Source organism: Carcharodon carcharias, chromosome 8, assembly GCF_017639515.1.
Source record: "Carcharodon carcharias isolate sCarCar2 chromosome 8, sCarCar2.pri, whole genome shotgun sequence".
Classification (NCBI taxonomy): Eukaryota; Metazoa; Chordata; class Chondrichthyes; order Lamniformes; family Lamnidae; genus Carcharodon; species Carcharodon carcharias.
In genome coordinates this window covers 123,641,169-123,659,667 of record NC_054474.1, presented here as the reverse complement: position 1 = coordinate 123,659,667, position 18,499 = coordinate 123,641,169, and the positions used below count along the sequence as shown (strand labels likewise).

Genomic DNA, 18,499 nt, shown 5'->3' with positions numbered 1-18,499 from the left:
TCGTTGATACCAACATGGACAGCAACAACTGGATCCCTCCCCTCCCACTCCAAGTTCCTCTCCAACCCTGAGGAGATGTCCTTAACCCTGGCAGCGGGCACTGGTTACCAGAGATTCTCCGAATGAGTCTACTGGATTCAAATTAATCTATGGTCATGAAATGAGAGGTCCATTAAAGGTGATTAAGGAAAAGTTCCTAAAGCAGAAAGACGAATCCTTCATGTTGGATTACATGTTCATCTTTCCAGAAAGTCTCACAGGAGAATGTAAAGTAGCACGGAAGCGCTTAAAAATTCCCCAAGCCAAAATGAAAGAATGGGCAGACAGACATTTTTTTTATTCATTCACGGGATGTGGGCTTCGCTGGCTGGGCCAGCATTTATTGCCCTTCCCTAGCTGCCATTGAGAAGGTGGTGGTGAGCTGCCTTCTTGAACCTCTGCAGTCCACGCTACATGCTACAACTACAACATTCCAAGCAGGAGGCGAAATACTGGTATTATTATCTTTGCAGGGTGAAGCCCTGAAAGCAAAATTCAGTGGCCCCTACAAGATAGTTAGGGGACTTAGTAAAGTGACTTATGTGTAGATACTCCTGAGCGTAGGGAGAAGAAACAGTTATGTCACATAAACATGTTGAAGCAATATCATCGCAGAGAAGATGATAAGGCAGAGCAAGTGTGCCAGATGGTAGGAGTAGTGAAGGATGACAAAGACAATAAGAGCAAGGTAGAAGGAGAAGTAAAACGGTGCCCAAAGCGAACCTCCCACAATTCGACTAGCCAATATGAAATACTGGGGCAGTTAGACTCTGAGTCCTCATATTTAGAGAAAAGACCAAGTGAAGATCTAATAAGGTTACTTAGGAAGTTTAAGGGAATTTGTAGGAATACACCTGTTAGCTAAACATGACGTGGACACAAGAGACCCAGTGCCAATAAAACAACACCATTATCGGTTGACTCCAGAAAAACAAGCTCAGTTAGAAACATGCTGGACAATCAATTGACTGAGCATAGCCAAAGTGGCTGCGGTTCACTGGTATTATTGGTTCCTAAGCCGAGTTGATCCATTAAATTTTGTATAGACTACAGGAAAGTGAATGTAGTAATGAGGACAGATTCAGACCCAGTTCCTCGGTTAGAAGATTGCATTGAGAGAGTTGGCAGTGCCTCATTTCTTTCTAAAATTGATCTATTGAAGAGGTGCTGGCAAATGCCATTAGCATCAAGGGCTAAAGAAATATCCTGTTACACCAAGCAGGTTGTATCAATGTATAGTCATAAGAACATAAGAACTAGGAGCATGGGTAGGCAATTCAGCCCCTCGAGCCTGCCCCGCCATTCAATACGATCATGGCTGATCTCATTTCGGCCTCAACTCCAATTTACTGCCCTGTCCCCATAACCTTTAAACCAGCTACTAATTAAAATCTGTCTATCTCCTCCTTAAATTTATTCAGCGTCCCGGCATCCACTGCACTCTGAGGTAGTGAATTCCACAGATTCACGACCCTTTGAGAAAAGTAATTCCTCCTCATCGCTGATTTAAATCTATCACCCCTTAGCCTAAAACTATGGCCTCTCGTTCTAGAATGCCCCACAAAGGGAAACATCCGTTCCATGTCTACTTTGACTTTCCCCTTTAGCATCTTATATACCTCAATTAGTTCTCCTCTCATCCTTCTAAACTCTAGCGAGTATAGGCCTAAACTGCTCAATCTCTCCTCATAAGACAAGCCCCGCATCTCTGGAATCAATCTTGTGAACCTCTTCTGAATCGCCTCCAATGCAACTACATCCTTCCTCAAGTAAGGGGACCAAAACTGTGCACAGTCACGTTGTTTGGGTTTAAAATTGTCCCAGCTACATTCCAGAGACTTATGAATCAAGTTGCAGCTGAAGTACCTAACTGTGTGGTTTATTCAGTCGTAATATGTAGTAACACATGGGAAAAACATGTAAAGCAATTAGAGGACCTGTTTAAACAATTGCAGTTGGCTGGCTTAATCATAAATCTGGCCAAAAATGAATTTGCAAAAGCAAGGGTAACTTACCTAGATCACATCGTAGGACTAAGGTAAGTGTTGCCAAGAACAGCAAATGTGAATACTCTAATAGAATTTCTCATTTCTAAAACTAAAAGAGAAATCCTGAGATTTTTGGGAATGTGTGGGTTTTATAGGAAGTTTGTGCCTAACTTCAGCACAATAGTTACACCCTTCACCAATTTGTTAAGAAAACAGGCAAAAGTGGTATGGTCAGCAGAATGCCAAGCAGCCTTTGAAAAGCTGAAGGCAATCTTAATAAATGAACCCGTGTTGACCGCCCCTGACTTTCCCAGGCCTTTTAAAATGGCAATTGATGCTAGCAACTTGGGGGTATGTGAAGTCTTATTAAAAGATGATAAATTAGGGATAGAGAAGCTGGTGGGTACCTTCCTAAGAAATGAAGACAATATCAGAGGAAGTACTCTACAGTAGAAAAAGAAACTCTAGCACTGTTGTCTCTTCAACAGTTTGAAGTTTATGTTTGATACGATAACAAAGAAACACTAATCTACACTGACCATAGTTCGCTCATGCTCATTGAAAAGTTTAAAACTTGAAATGTGTGACTGTTTAGATGGAGTCTATTATTTCAAGCATTCAATGTAAAGATTGTTCACATTGCCAGTAAAAATAATGTGCTCACGGATGCATTGTCCTGGGTGTAAAACACTAAAATAAGTTAAAGGAGTAAGAAATGCTTAAGATTGTATAAGATTGTATAAGAGGGAGGAAGGGTGAATGAAAGTAAGTCTCGTGTTTTGTTGTCATGTGTCACAAAACTTGTGAAATAGCATTTTGTCTCTTTTAAGGGTGGAGGCATGTAGGGAACATGTCTTTTTATTTCTGTTGGACTGTTGTAAAGAACATATCTTTTTATTTTCTGTTGGCCTGGGGATTAAAATTACAATGGTTGCAGGTTGAAAGACATGTCCACTGGAACAGGATGAGAGATAAATACAATGTTGCAGTCCTGGAACAGAGTGTGCCAGGATAGACAGGGGTTGCCGGAAAGGAACCCTGGATCAAGGGAGCTGCCTGACAACAGCATTTTAAATGGCTGCTGACCAGGTGAACAGGTTTTGTATGAGAAGCAGTGCAGTTGAATAGCTCCTAGCCTGAAAGGAACAACGCCTAAAATCTCTTTTTCGTGTGTGTGGAAGATTCCAGTAATTCCACAATAATAGCTAGATGGCTTTTTTTCTTATATCTCTCTCTTTGAAAACCCATGTCAAGAGACAAAGTGGAAAATCATTGTTAAGAGACATTGAAAGGTAAGTGCTCAACCAGTGAACTAATTACTGAAAGTACTGGAAGACCACTTCAAGTCATCAACAAGAACTGAAAGGAATTTGGAAGCCATCGATCAAAATCAACCGATCGAATCCTGTACTCTGGAACTGGTGCTATTGAACTGTTTTATCCCACACTTAAAATCGATGATTTGTGTGTCTTATGTGTCCTCTGTATATGTGTGTGTGTGTGTGTGTATGTTTAGGGATTTAAGAAGGGGGAAGGGGGTAGAGTTAAAGTTATAGAGTTAGAAATTAGCAGTTCATATTTTCTTTCTTTTGCCACTGGTTAACAATAGTTTGTTCAATAAACAGTTATTTACTTATTAAGTTTACAAACTTGATGCTCATATTCTGTTAACCTAAATTAAACAGATAGAATTGGGGCAATCTGGTGGTTTGGTCAAATGTTCACGGCTCAGGGAACCATGGGGATTGATATTACAGCGCACTATCCCCAGTGAGTCGTGAAACTGCGCAGTGCCATGGCTGTGGCAAGTTAGGTCATTTTAAAATGGCCTGCCATTCCAGGGAATCTGTGTTAAAGGAATCTCCATCCAAAAATTTAAGACTGACAGCCATCTTCCTAGGAGAATTTAAGGAAAATAAAAACTAGTAATGGAGTGCTAGCATTGATTTAAATGTTTATCTAGCCATATTCAAGCTCGAGACAGGACGGTGTCTCAGTATTATCTGACAGAGTTTCATGGCTGAATGAAGTGACACTACAATTGTTCTCTATTCAACTCCAAGGACCACAGGAGGATATTGCAGATCTTTCACTTCTCTTTGGGGACAGCCTAGAAGAAGCGGGAACAGAATTTATCAATAATGGACTCTAAAGGCATCAAGGGGTATGGGGAGAGTGCAGGAATACCCTGTTGAGGTAGAGGATCAGACATGGGGCAGGATTTTACCGTCGGTGAGCGGTAAAAACTTTCAAGCAAGCCTACAGACCAGAGTACCACACAGGAACTTCCTATAGATCCCAGTCCTGTAGTTTATTCCATTGTTGATGATGCTGCAATCCTGATTTCTCCTGCTGACTCTCAGATCTCATTGTCTGCAGTGGAGCAGCCTCATGTTGAAGCAATCGTTGAAGTGATGCCACTATCCACAGGAAGAGAAATTCCTACCTTAACAGTAGTAGGGAAGTCCTCCTTATATCCAACAGTGCCTTCAGGATGTTCTTCTTTTTGTCTACCAGATTCATCCTTCACTCAGGTATTGAATATTTCTCTTGTCATCACAGCAGCGGTGAATGATACAGCTGCAAATTTCATCATAGGAGCCAAAAGTGCTGCATTTTGTCAAGCCTGTGCTTTCACCTTTCCCCATGGGGTGGTGGTGGTGGTGGTGGTGGGGGGAGGGGGGGGGGGGGGGGGGTGGGGGGGGGGTGGAATTTCAGTTCATTCTCTTTGTTTTCAAGGAGTTGTGATTGTTTAGGTCCCAGAGGATTCTCTCTTGAATCAGTTTTTCCGTGATTGGTCTTCTCTGCCTTTACATTCAGTGTCACAGCCAAGAGGACAGCTATCGTGAGAAGCTGCTATCCTATTCCACCAATGGGTTATAACAGATTATTCAGTCCACATGCAACGAGAGTGGATTTTAGATGTACTTTTCTAACCTCCTAGATAATTATATCTCTATATAAACTTATCTTTAATAAAGAACCCTCAGTCTGTGGACTGCTCTGAAGGACAGTGTAAACCAGGCTTCTGAACTCTGTCAGAATGCTCAGGAAATACTCAAATCAATGTTCCTTCTAATCTGCTTATCAGCAAACTGCAAGTTTTGACATGGGCCACACACAAGTTGGGATAGCAGCTTCTCACAACAGCTGGCCTCTTGGCTATGACATTGAATGTAAAGGCAGAGGAGGTCATTCACGGAAAAACTGATTGAAGAGAGAATCCTCCAGGACTCGAACAATCACAACTCCTTGAAAATGAAGACAACGAACTGAAATCCTCCCACCCATCTTCTTCTACATTGCATACTGAGGAAAGTTGAAAGCATTGACAAAATGCAGCACTTTTGGCTCCTATGAAGAACTTTGAATCTGTACCATTCACCACTGCTGTGATGACAAGAGAAGTATTCAATATCTGATTGGGCCTTTATGTTATGAGTTTAGCTGTTCAAAAACAAACAAATCGCCCGTGCACTCCACAAAAAATGGGTACATTGACCCGACGACATAGTTGCATCAGTTGGGTTGGGTTGTTGTCCCATAGCAACCATTGGTGACACTTAATTTTTAACTAAGAGCAGGATTCGGGCAGAGAGGGTGGAGTGTGAAATGCAAAAATACAGGCCCTGAGTATTTTAACATTTGGGCCCCTTTTAAATGCTGTCAGTTCATTTCCCACCTGACATAGATGTGAAGGAGCAGAGTCGCTGCTTGCAGGCGAAGAGGATCACATGGCCCATGGCCACCTGTTGGCTTCAACGTAATTCACAGAGTCACAGAATCACACGGTGGAGAAGAGGCCCTTTGGCCCATCGAGTCTGCACCGACACGTGAGAAACACCTGACCTACCTACCTAATCCCATTTACCAGCACTTGGCCCATAACCTTGAATGTTATGATGTACCAAGTGCTCATCCAGATACTTTTTAAAGGATTTGAGGCAACCCGCCTCCACCACCCTCTCAGGCAGTGCATTCCAGACCGTCACCACACTCTGGGTAAAAAAGTTTTTCCTCACGTCCCCCCTAAACCTCCTGCCCCTCACCTTGAACTTATGTTCCCTTGTGACTGACCCTTCAACTAAAGGGAACAGCTGCTCCCTATCCACCCTGTCCATGCCCCTCATAATCTTGTGCACATCAATCAGGTCGCCCCTCAGTCTTCTCTGCTGCAACGAAAACAACCCAAGTCTATCCAACCTCTCTTCATAACTTAAATGTTTCATCCCAGGCAACACCCTGGTGAATCTCTTCTGCATCCCCTCCAGTGCAATCACATCCTTCCTATAATGTGGCGACCAGAACTGCACACAGTACACCAGCTGTGGCCTCACCAAGGTTCTATACAACTCCAACATGACCTCCCTACTTTTGTAATCTATTGATAAAGGCAAGTGTCCCATATGCCTTATTCACCTTCAGAGATCTATGGACACACACGCCAAGGTCCCTTTGTTCCTCAGAACTTCCTAGTGCCATGCTGTTCATTGAATACTTCTTTGTCAAACTGCTCCTTCCAAAGTGTATCACCTCACACTTTTCAGGTTTAAATTCCATCTGCCACTTATCTGCCCATTTGACCATCCTGTCTATATATTCTTGTAGCCCAAGACACTCAACCTCACTGTTAACCACCCAGCCAATCTTTGTGTCATCCACAAACTTACTAATCCTACCCCCCACATAGTCATCTATGTCACTTATATAAATGACAAATAATAGGGGACCAAGCACAGGTCCCTGTGATACGCCACTGGATACTGGCTTCCAGTCACTAAAGCATCCTTCTGTCATCACTCAACTGCCTCCTACAACTAAGCCAATTTTGAATCCATCTTATCAAATTAGCTTGCATCACATGTGCCTTTGCCTTCTTTATAAGTCTCCCATGTGGGACCTTGTCAATGGTTTCGCTGAAATCCATATAAACTACATCAACTGCACTACTCTCATCTACACACCTGGTCACCTCCTCAAAAAATTCAATCAAATTTGTTAGGCATGACCTCCCTCTGACAAAGCCATGCTGACTATCCCTGATCAAACCTTGCCTCTTCAAGTGGAGATAGATACTCTCCTTCAGAAATGTCTCCAATAATTTCCCTACCACTGATGTGAGACTCACTGGCCTGTAGTTCCCTGGCATATCTCTACAACCCTTCTTAAATAGCAGAACCACATTAGCTGTTCTCCAGTCTTCTGGCACCTCCCCTGTGGCCAGAGAGGTATTAAAAATGTGGGTCAAAGCCCCTACAATCTTCTCCCTTGCCTTCCTCAGCAGTCTGGGACACAAATCATCCAGATCTGGGGATCTGTCCACTTTTAAGCCTGCCAACTCCTCCAATACCTTGTCACTCCCTATATCAATTTGTTTAGGAACCTTGTAATTGGTGAGTTTTCGTGAGGGCCTCCCAGGAGAGAAATAGGCAGAGTCCAGGGAACAATCCTGTTCCTCCTGGATCCCCCAAAAGAAAGTTTCAGGCTTTTTTTTACCTGATAGTGTCTCTTCTGTCTGCTTCAAGGGAAAGGCCCCCCACGGACTCCACACTCAGTCCCTGGGTAAAACTGTATCAAGGTCCTCGACGTAATGGACCCAATTTGCTAAATTTATGAGCCTTTGGTCTATTTTTTTGTTATCTCATCAGGCAGCAAAGTTAAAACAAGAAATGTTTGGAGTGCGAGTGGGTTAATAATCTGCTTGTATTTAATTACCAACCATCCAGTTTCTGCTGGGCTGGGACAGTTAAACTCCACTCACTGTTCTCATATCTCTTACAGAAAACAAGATTTAGACAACGAGGCCCAGCCATTTCCTGGTGTGTCAGGTGTCTTAATACTCCCTCCTTGGGCGGACCTGCCATTGCTCTCCTTCACCACACTTCAGAGAGGATATATTGTTGGAAGGAATGCAGCTCAGATTCACTAGAATGACAATGAAGGGTCGTATTATGAGGACAGGTTGCTCAGACTGTTTTGTCTTGTGTTTCGAGTCTAGATGGGATTTCTTTAGGGTTTGCTTGTTACCATAAGAATGCTACTATGGACTGTAAAAACTACTCTTGTTTATTTACAGATTTATATTTATCTCAGTACTCTACATGAGGTTGTACTTCTGCTTTCCACTAGATGTTACTTAATCATGTGACATTGCATCATAGTGACATCAGTAGTTATATTGGTACCATGTGCTCCTGATGTTAACCCTTTACTCTACACAGGCTAGTCTTATATCCCCCAGACTTTAGAAGATTAAGGATTGATCTAATCAATGCCTTTAAAATGACTGAATAAGTTGATATGGTAGATGGAGAGAATCTATTTCCCCTGGTGTGAGAGACCAGAACAAGGGAGCATAACCTTAAAATCAGGGCTGGGCCCTTCAGTGGTGATGTCAGGAAGTATTTCTTCACACAAAGAGTAGTGGAAAAGCAATAAAGAATTCAGCCAGAATATTTTTAGTAAAGTAGCCCTGGTTGGCGATGTTACCGGCTGGAACCACTTTACCATGAGATGCCATGCTGAGTCTGATCTCTTTGGAGTCCCTTCAAACCGACTGTGCGAAATAACCTGCAGGACAACAACAGTTGGATTTACAAAGGGCACAGGACACAGGTGATGATGATACTCACTGTACCACTATGCTCTTGGTTCTATCAGTCAACCAATTACATACCTGTTGCAAAATATTTTTACCAGTTCCCTTTCTCTTTATTTTCAGTGCCTAACTTTCCTGAGTAACTGTGTCAAAGGCTTTACTGAAAGCATGTAACACCAAATTGGGGAGGGGTGGGGGGTGCGGGGGAGTAGTGGGTGGGGCGGGGGGGAGGTGGCGGTGGGGGGCGGTTAATAGTGAAGAAGTCTGCAACAAAATACATCTTTCAGAATGAGTGTGTAATTGACGAATGCATTTCAGTGTAGGTGAATGTGTGGTGTTGCATTTTGGTAGGTAGAATAAGCAGGTCACATGGGAAATAATAGTTGAAATGGACTAGAGAAGGATAATGCTAATAGGTGAGACGAAGGAGGTTTGCATGGAGCATAAAAACTGGTGCAGCCAGAATGGCCAGATTTTGTGCTGCAAATTCTAGGTAATTCCATGTAGTTGAATCTACTGCTTTTCACCTATCAAATTTCTTTTTGCACCTTCAAAGGAAACCAGCAAGTTAAATTGGCAGGACCTTCCCTCATGAACCTATATTGGCTGCCATTTCTATCCAGATACCCCAGGATTTTACCTCTAACACTTGTTGCTGGATAAAAATTGGGAGAATAAATTTATCTAGCAGCTTAGCAAATTGTATAGCAAGAGTTGTCCCGTCTTCACCTGATCTCACTTTCAGGGACCTCACTCCATCCCTCATTTTCCTATTTGTCTAATTATGGCTAGAATTATTTTTATGTCTATCCTTCACTTCTCTTGCTATATTCAATTTGATTTTTATTCTTTACCAATGTGATGCCTTTTCTATATACACTTGGCATTCCTTTTGGCGTTGAATCTTTCTTAACTCTGTACCGTTTTCCTTCATGGCTTAAATGCCTCTTATTCGCTCTTTGAGTTTCTTGATAGTCCTGTTTAAACAGGACATTAATCTTGGCACTTAAAACACACCTTTGTGTGGGAGATTTGTTTGTGATCACTCGTAATTAAGTTCAAGATGTTCGTTTATTTTCTAAATAATTCATAAAACAGTATCCATTAACTATAAATCCCTCAAGTCTCATCAGGAGAGATATTGCTGTCCCAATCAATTTCTGGTAAGGTAAAATTTCCAACTGCTATGCTATAATTGGTCCTTTAAATTCATCCCACAGTCCTAGACACCCTGACCTGGGGGTCTACAGCAACACCGCCACCCACCACCAACCCCCTACACCCCCCCTCACTGCCTCCCATAATAGTTTACTGTCTAATCATCTCTTAATTCTACCCAAAGTGATTCTGGCCAGAATTTTCCTGTTCTCCCACGGCGGATTCCCATGATGGGGCCGGCAAGCCATTGAAATCTCCTTTCACATCAGCAGGACCAGAAGATCCTGCCGGCATAAGAGACTGGAAAATTTCCGGCCTCCCTGTCTGCCCTTTCCATTGTTATATCCTCTTGCCTATTGTGCCTCAAAACTGGAGATTATGTGGACAGCTACACCACCTCCTTTTCTCCTGACATGGTCTCTCCTAGAAGAGACTCTTCAATTTCAATCCTTTCAAATATGCATTCCATTAATTGGAATGATGTCTGTGGCACTAATGATGTCCAATTTATCAACCCATACAAGACCTTCTGGATCACACATCTTATTTGTGAGACTTAATACATGCTCCAGCGCAGAGCATGATCATAGACAGCAATTGAGTGGATTGTGAACAGAAGTTGGAGTCTTGTTTCGATGCTGGTGGGGAGCTTGGAGGCAGGAATGGTGTTTACTTAGGTGGGATGGTGGTGTACCAGAAAATCTCCGCCTTCTTGCCTCCGCCAGAATTAAGTATTAACCTAGCTGCTGGCAGGCCTATCACGATGGGACGTGATTGATGGGTGAAACCATGCGCTGGCATGGAGGTGGGGGGGGTCCCTCAATGAAGGGATTGGACATCTGGTAGTGGGGGGAGGGGTGCTGCTGAGAGCCACCCCCTGATTTTGCTGCTGACCTCCCCTGCACCTCTCTCCCTGCGACCCCCAATCTGAAAAATCCCCCCCTTTACCCACCTGTGCCCAGGGTCACTCCCTATCCTGGGACTCTAGCGCTTGTCCTTCCAGCATCCAAGGCATCCCCAGTGGCGCTGCTGAGCACAAGAGTTGCCAGCCTCTGATTGGCCAGCAGCTCTCAGTAGGTGAGATTTTTGCCCTCAGGGGAAGGCCCACCACTGGCCTCACCACTGCTCGATTGACGTGTGGTTTGGCAGACCTTCCTGAAAAGAGGCAATGCAGCTCTCTCGCTGGCTTTCCAGCTGGTACGCGAAACTCCTGAGGCTTTAACAAGATTCCGCCCAGAGTGCAAAGTTTAGAGTTTGATGAGAGTGGGAATTCAGTGTGGAAGGGGAAGGAGGTGCTTCTTTGTTACTTCACTATTTGTATTTGCTTGTGTAAGCTTGAGGTAGTCAGTATTTTAAAAAATTCAGTGTTTTAGTGCTGGTACAAATGAGTATGTAAAAAACACAAAAACAACCTTAAACAGACTAAAAGCTAATCTCTAAATAAATACAGACTGACAAGTAAAGACCGCGCCCTGTAGAGTGTACACTTCCGCCACGCTGTGTTAATTCAACATTATTACAATCACGCAGATCTTCCATGAGGCTTTTCCCTGCCTGCTTTAAGCTTTGTAACTACAAAGCTGAAAGAAGAAATTTATTTATTATGAGCTTCCATCTCACTTAGGAGGCTTCAGGCCAATCAACATCCAACAAGCTGCTCTGAAAACTCTGCTTACCTTTTGACAGCTGCGACAAATTCTACCACAGCCACTGAGACAAACCCTAGCATTCTAAAACAATCAACAACATTCTAGATAAACCAACCCACCACATTCTAAAAAAAGTCAATTCACCCTATCCCCAAAGTTAATGGATCCTTTAAAAATATTCCAGGATCTATGTACTAAATCTCTATGAGATCCATGCATTAGTTTTAAGATATATTATTTACAGACAAACAGACTAACGGGGGAACGGGGGTGAAAACATTAACAAGGACCAAAGAGAAAGAAAATAAACCAAATTTAAAAAAGTATGATATTTTCCAACAGCTTCCATCATAATGGCACAGCTGATGTTGAATGCTGAGCTGCTCAAATCCCAAAGGGAAACTTGAGACAACTGTTACAGCTGTTTTGCAATTTGCAATTAATTTTGAGACGCGTGCCTTGAATTCAGTAGTAATAAAACCACCAAGTCTTAAAGGTTTCTTACAAAACTAAATTAAACCTTCATTAATAAAATAAATTATTTTAAATACATTCACATATCTACAAATTACTACTATGATAACTTCTAAATCCCCTAATTAATCTAACTCCCAGTTACACTTTTGTTAAGGTAACATTAAGATACATAGATTTTAAAAGGTCCAGGCAAAGAAACATGATACCCTGAACAATCCAGTTCAAAGTGAGTTTTCTTAACCTCAGTTCTTTGTAGACAGCAGCTTGAGGCTTAGATACTGGAGGTTTTCACACTTGTTAGATCTTAGAAAGCTTGCCTTTACAGACAACCTTCTCTCCTTTATACATATTTTCCTCTTTGAATGCAAATTTTTCACTATGCCTTTGGACTTTACCTGTCTGATAATAAAAATCTCTCATAGAACCAATTTTACCAGTAATCTTTGGGAAAAATAAACACACTGTTTCTGAAGTTCACATGCTAGGTAACACATTTCACCCCTCCTTTGAAATCAATCTAGCCTGGTTTATTTAAAAATGCATATGTTCCCATTACACCTATGTCTACTTACTTAACATTTGAAAGCTGGCTTATCTTCTAATACATCAAAGCCTTCAGACCAGCTGTCTTTAATTCAGTCAGATCACACACACACACACACACACACACATTCCCCTATGAATGCAAATTCCTATTGTTTCACTGTGTCTTCGGATTTTAGCTCTCTGAAAATCAAAATCTCTCATAGTACCAATTTTGCTAGTAATAGTTGGGAAAAATAAACACACTGTTTCTTAAATTCTCTTGGCTAGGCGAAACATTTGGGACTGTAGAATGTGGAAGTTTGTGGATGAGACAATTGTTCTGGATTCCCGCATCTTCTTTTTCTTTATTATTTCATGGATTGTGCATTTGTTACCCTTAAATTTAATGGCTTGCTAGGCCATTGCAGCAGGAAGTTAAGAATGAAACACATTGCTGTGTGTCTAATGTCACATGTAGGTGAGACTAGATCACAATAGTAGATTTCCCTCCCTAAAGGGCATTAGTGAACCAGATGGGTTTATACAATATTCAATAATAGTTGTCATCGTCACCATTACTGAGACTAATTTTATATTCCAGATATATTAATTGAAATCAAATTCCACCAGCCACTTCTAGATTACTAGTCAAGTGATATTACTACAATTACACCATTCTGCAGGAATTGTCTCTGCCTCTGTCATCTTAGCTCATAGTTATTGAACAGGAATGTGAGTTCAAGACACTTTGAAACAGAGGGGAGTGAGAGGAATTTCTCGATTTCAGAACGCAGTCATATCAAAGGAGACAAACACAGGTTGAAGAAGGGGAAGATGTGATTATTAGGGAACTGAATGGCAGGGAATTAGGAGAGTTGGAGATGGAGGTCCCACAGACACTGGTCCTGCCCAACAGATACAATATATTGCTGAAATACATTCTGTCATAGCTTTTCATCTTGCACTCATCAGGACAGGCACAAGAATGCCAAATTTCAAAGGGAGCAACAATTCATACTGCATGAGAAAACGGTGCTGATTGGTTGGTAAGTTGACTTGATTGGTCGAGGTATTGCCATGAAGAATGCAGAACTATTGATCCACAAGCCTTTGTTTAATTCAAAAAAGGCACATTGTCTGGATATGTTCTTTTTGCCTGCAGAGGACAGGTCCCTGTACATGAATCTGTGTAGCTTTTAGCAAGCAGAAGTGAGCCACATTGCGAACCCGGCTGATGATTTAAATTGGACGTTAGTGTAATTCTTAGGACACTCATGGTTGTTTAGCAAGTGCTGTCTAGTCACGGAATCACATCTAACGTTAGACCTTGTGTTCTGAGTTCTGCAAGTATGGTCAGTACTCTGCCTATTATGAACAGCTGATCTGCAATTGTTGGGATCTATAGCCTATGTAGCCCATTGCACAGGCACTGAAATTCAGACCTGAGAAATGCCCAGTCTACCTCAAATTATCCTGGACGGTTAAGCTAAATCAAAAATTTGAGCCAAAGGTGAAGCTAGCTGTTTTACGTTGCTGCTAAGCAGGAGCAACACAATTGGTATTTTCCACTAACAAGATGCTGCCGTCAAGCCAAAAAAACATTCTGCCTATCGCACAAACGGGCAATGTGTTATATGTAATTTCAGTGCCAGTGTGATGCCAGGTATGGAGGCCGTATGTCCCAGTGACAGGTTGATTGTATCAAACAGCACAGGCAAAGTACTAACTGTACTCAACTAGCCTGTGCTTGCAAAACTCAGAACGTAATGGCCTGAATCTTACATTTGTAGGGCACGCGATAGGCAGGCCCGGAAGTGGATGCAAAATGCGCTTCCGCCCACGATTGGCACCTGAACACAATTTCACTCTGGCCGACAAAAGTGAGAGTGCAGGTGCGCGCTTTTAACAAGCTCCTTGAAGGCAGACAGCTGCTGCAGAGCTGCCTCAGGGAACTGCAGGCTTGGACAGTTTAAATGACAAGAAAAAATTGCACCAAACTGTGTCTATTCAGCGCATTCAAGCAGCTGACAGCCGAACTCAAAAAACATCAGTTCCCAGATATCTTTTTTTATTATATTTCACCCCAGACATTTCATCAAGCCCTGGACCGAGGTTTCAGTGAAAATGTAAAGGCCACGTGGCCGATTGGCCCATTCGCCAACCGTAAAAGTGGACGGGGCCACATAAAATCAATTTCAACTGCTTCCTTAATGGACATAATTACCTGCTTAATTGTAGGTGGGTGCGCATCCAACTGCTGCGCGCACCTGGTGAGCAAAATATCGTGCGAGTGCGCAATGACGTCAGGGCATGCACCCGACATCTTCTCGCGCGATTTCACACACTGTTGGGTTGGACACGTACAACCAGCATAAAGTTCTAGCGAAGGGTTGGTTCTCATTTAAAAGTTATGCCTTGGTTCCACATCCTTTAATACCCTTGGCTCGCAAATTTTTATCTCAGATCAAAAATCATAAATTAAGCAAGCATATACTGCTTTTTGAAGAAAAACATTTCACATTTCTACCAACCTTTGTGCAAAGTATTTTCTAACTTCTCTCCTGAATAGCTTGGTTATGTCACTTTGTCCCCCAGCAGAAAAAAGCTTCTCTCTACCTCCCAAATTCCTTACAAAATCATAAAAATCTCAAAGAAATCACATTTTTATATTCCAGGTCAATATATCTTTTATAAGGTGCAGTGTCCAGAACTGCACACAGTAGCCCAGGTGCGGCCTAACCACGATTTTGTATAGCTGCAGAAAAGCTTCCTCTACTTCATATGCACGTCCTTGAGTTCAAAACTGATCTGTTTACATGTTCCTTGAATCTTTATAGACTTCTACTGTTCCTAACTTTTCACAATTAAAATGCAACTCAGATGTATCCTATTTCAGTCCAAAATAACCTCACCCTTATCTGTATTGAAATCCATCTGCCACAGTTTTATCCAGTTTCTTATTAATTTATCAATGTCCCTTTCTAATTTTATGTTTCCAACTGCACTACTTCGTATACCAACAATCCTTGTGTCATCGGCAGTCTTTGATACTTGCCTGTCTATTTTGTTACCGAAGTCCTTAGTATATATTGTGAATAGTTGATGATCCAGAAGAGTGCGTGTGGGATACCACTAGTCACTTCTGTCCAATTTGAGTACACATTAGCGTACGCATAGGGTAGATGCACCAGCATTATCCTGTATGTTGAACAGATTTTAGTGGGAGACAGTGGTGTACTGGTTATATCACGGACTAGAAATCCAGAGCCCCGGCAACTGCTGGAATTTAAATTCAATTAATAAAAAAAAATCTGGAATATAAAGCTAGTCTCAGTGATGGTGATCATGACAACTATCATCGAATGCTGTAAAAACCCATCTGGTTCACTAATGTCCTTTAGGGAAAGAAATCTGCTGTCCTTACCTGGTCTGGCCTTCGTGTGACAGCATCCCATGAAAGAATAAAGAACAGAAATACAAAATTGGCCAAAGATCATCTGGTGCATCAAGCCTGCCCCACACTCACGTCTGCTGCAACATTGACCAGATACCCTCACCTGCCCCACTCCACAGCCTTGCAATCAACCAGGGGAAAAGAAAGAAAAATGTCAATGGCGGGGGGGTGGGGAGAGAATTGGAAAAATCTTTTCTGACCCCCTCAGGAGGTCACACGGACCAAGTGTTATCAATATAGACACTTTTCTGTATGATCTCTGTCCCGGTCAGGAGCCTGTCCAGCTCCCTCTTGAAGACATCCAGAGTCAGCACCAACCACGCCAGCTGGCAATGTTTCCCAGAGGCTCACAATTCTCTGGGAAAAGGAGAATCTCCTAATAAATAGTTTATTCCTACTTCTCATAATCCCTGGTTCTCCCCAATCAGTTCAGTTGAAATAATCTGTCACTGGATACGTAATCCAGCCCTTTCATTTTGTTACATCTCTATCAACTTCCCTCTAAATCTATAATGGTTTAAAACACCCCGTTCCTTAAGCCTATCTGCGTAATTAAATTATGGTTTATCCTCGGAGCTCTCCTCTGAGCTCTTTATTTCGATGTACTCCAGATGTGGTCTAGTCAACAACTAGTGTAATGATAGAATGTTCTCCTTTCATATTTACTGAATGGTTCTGTTAATACATTCCAATATCCCGAACAGGTGGATTGATTTAAAATTTTAAAAAGACGGTATAAAGTACCCTCTGCTTACCTGTGCTAACAAGGGGTGCAGATCTTAAAGTGTGTGTTTCTATCAGTCTGACACTTGGATGCAAGAGCACAGACCTGAATAACTGGACTCACAAGGTATCTTGCACTGATCCTGCAGATTCACAAGGCGGAAATGAAATGTGGTAAAAAAACACAGTTGAAGAGCAAGATCTATAAAAAGACTCATGGCAAGAATTGCAACAGCAAGGCAGATATTCTGAAACCGCTTTAACCACTGAACATTGAATTCTGGTTGGCTGATGACCAGCTGCAGGGGATGTTTGTTTACCCAATCAAACAGCAATGCTCTGAAGAAAATGTAGCTGTGCTATTGATGCAATCAGTGATTCTGTGAACAGTGTCAAGCAGACTGCTGTACCACATAATGCCAGCAACACAATAGAGGCAGCAGAACTGAACTGGGTTATCATGTCTCCCCAGTGCTTTCGTATTGTGCAGCTGAGGTTTAATGCACAGTCCTCCTGGTCTAAGGATTTAAGGGCCTACTGTCCTATGGGACTACTGTCCCACAGCCAAATACGGAAACTTTGATAAAACCCAGCTCAACACAGAATACAGCATCCAATCACTTTTCAGCTTCATTAAAGAACTGTAATTAAAGTGCCAGCCATGCCCCAGTTCTCTCACATCTGAGACAGGTTGTGGGTTCAAGTCGTACTCCAGAGACCTGAGCACAAAACCTATTCTGACATTCTGGTGCGACACTCTGCTAACACTTTGTTGTCTTTCCTATTAATGTTGCTGCAAAGGCAAGTTGCATCATGTATGAGAAAAATTCAAGAGCCGTCAGACTAACATCTTAATTATTCTTAAATTCTGGAGAAGTCATTGTTTATTACTTTGGTGTAACAGGAATCAGCCACTCCCTGTCCCATTAGCCATGAAATATTGAGGCCCAGATTTTCGCCACGACAGAGAGCCTTTATCATGGGGGTGGGATTGGGGACAGGGCCTGTGCCATTTAAATAATCAGCTGCCCCTGCTGAAAGTGGGATTTTAGAAGGTCAGGAGTGTGAAACCCAATGTGTGCAGATTAGACCAAGTAAGAGCTTGTTTGAACTTGGTGGATTCATTTGGATAGGCAGGGTACCCCTTTGGAGAGGTAAGGTACCCCCTTGGATCTGGTCCTGGGACACATTTGGGGGAGATAAGATGCCCTTTGGGGTAGGTCAGGTGTCAAGTGTTAAAATTAGGCATAAATATACATAAACCGTGCATAAACTCATTACTGTCAAGCTCATTGGAACAAATCAAGTGTGAAAACTGTTAGCAGCACCTGTCAAAGGGAGACTTTAAACTCATCAAATGGATCTGCCAAAAGGTGCTGTCAAAAGCTCAAAGGTATTTAACAGTCCTGTCATTTAAATCTTTGAAAAAAAATCTGCAGTGTGAAAAGAAATGATTGCTTGCTATTTTACTCTATTGGCATAAACCTGAGGGCTTCCTTTACTGGATTACAACTGCATGGCTAATTTCACAGGCATCCATTATCACAGTCGGGTGGCTGCCATTTTACAGTTTGATTGACAGCTAAAGGTGTTTATAGGCATTTGATGTGGGACTGTGAACTCCAATACTTGCTGTAATAAGGGGTTGAATGAAATGTTTGTTGTGATGAGACTTTATTTCGTTGAAGGAATGTACGTGTAGTAAATGGGTTTTACGAATGAGAGTGTTGTTTTCAATATAGCAATAGACATTTTGGGCTAGAGTTTCATCACCAAGGTGGATAACAGAAGTCAGGAAAATTCCAGTCTCGGCCCCCCCGGCATTTGGAGAAAGTACCGGGATCTTCATTGCCTTTTGGCTGGCTAGCTGACCTGGGAAAGAGGACAA

The 18,499-nt window shown here is 42.2% G+C and overlaps 1 protein-coding gene across 6 annotated transcripts in view; it reads right to left on the bottom strand.

Annotated features, from left to right (window-relative positions):
* glipr2 (GLI pathogenesis-related 2) overlaps positions 1–18,499 on the bottom strand; it is a 93,567-nt gene that overhangs the window by 65,323 nt on the left and 9,745 nt on the right. For 5 of the 6 annotated variants that reach the window (XM_041194186.1, XM_041194187.1, XM_041194185.1 and 2 more), the window contains 2 exons: positions 16,644–16,754; positions 8,535–8,597 (listed from right to left, as the gene is read on the bottom strand). In XM_041194186.1, the coding sequence (XP_041050120.1) occupies positions 8,535–8,547 (13 nt within the window). In that variant the 5' untranslated portion in view covers positions 8,548–8,597; positions 16,644–16,754. The remainder of the gene's footprint in view (positions 1–8,534; positions 8,598–16,643; positions 16,755–18,499) is intronic. The other variant, XM_041194190.1, reaches the window with a different exon arrangement.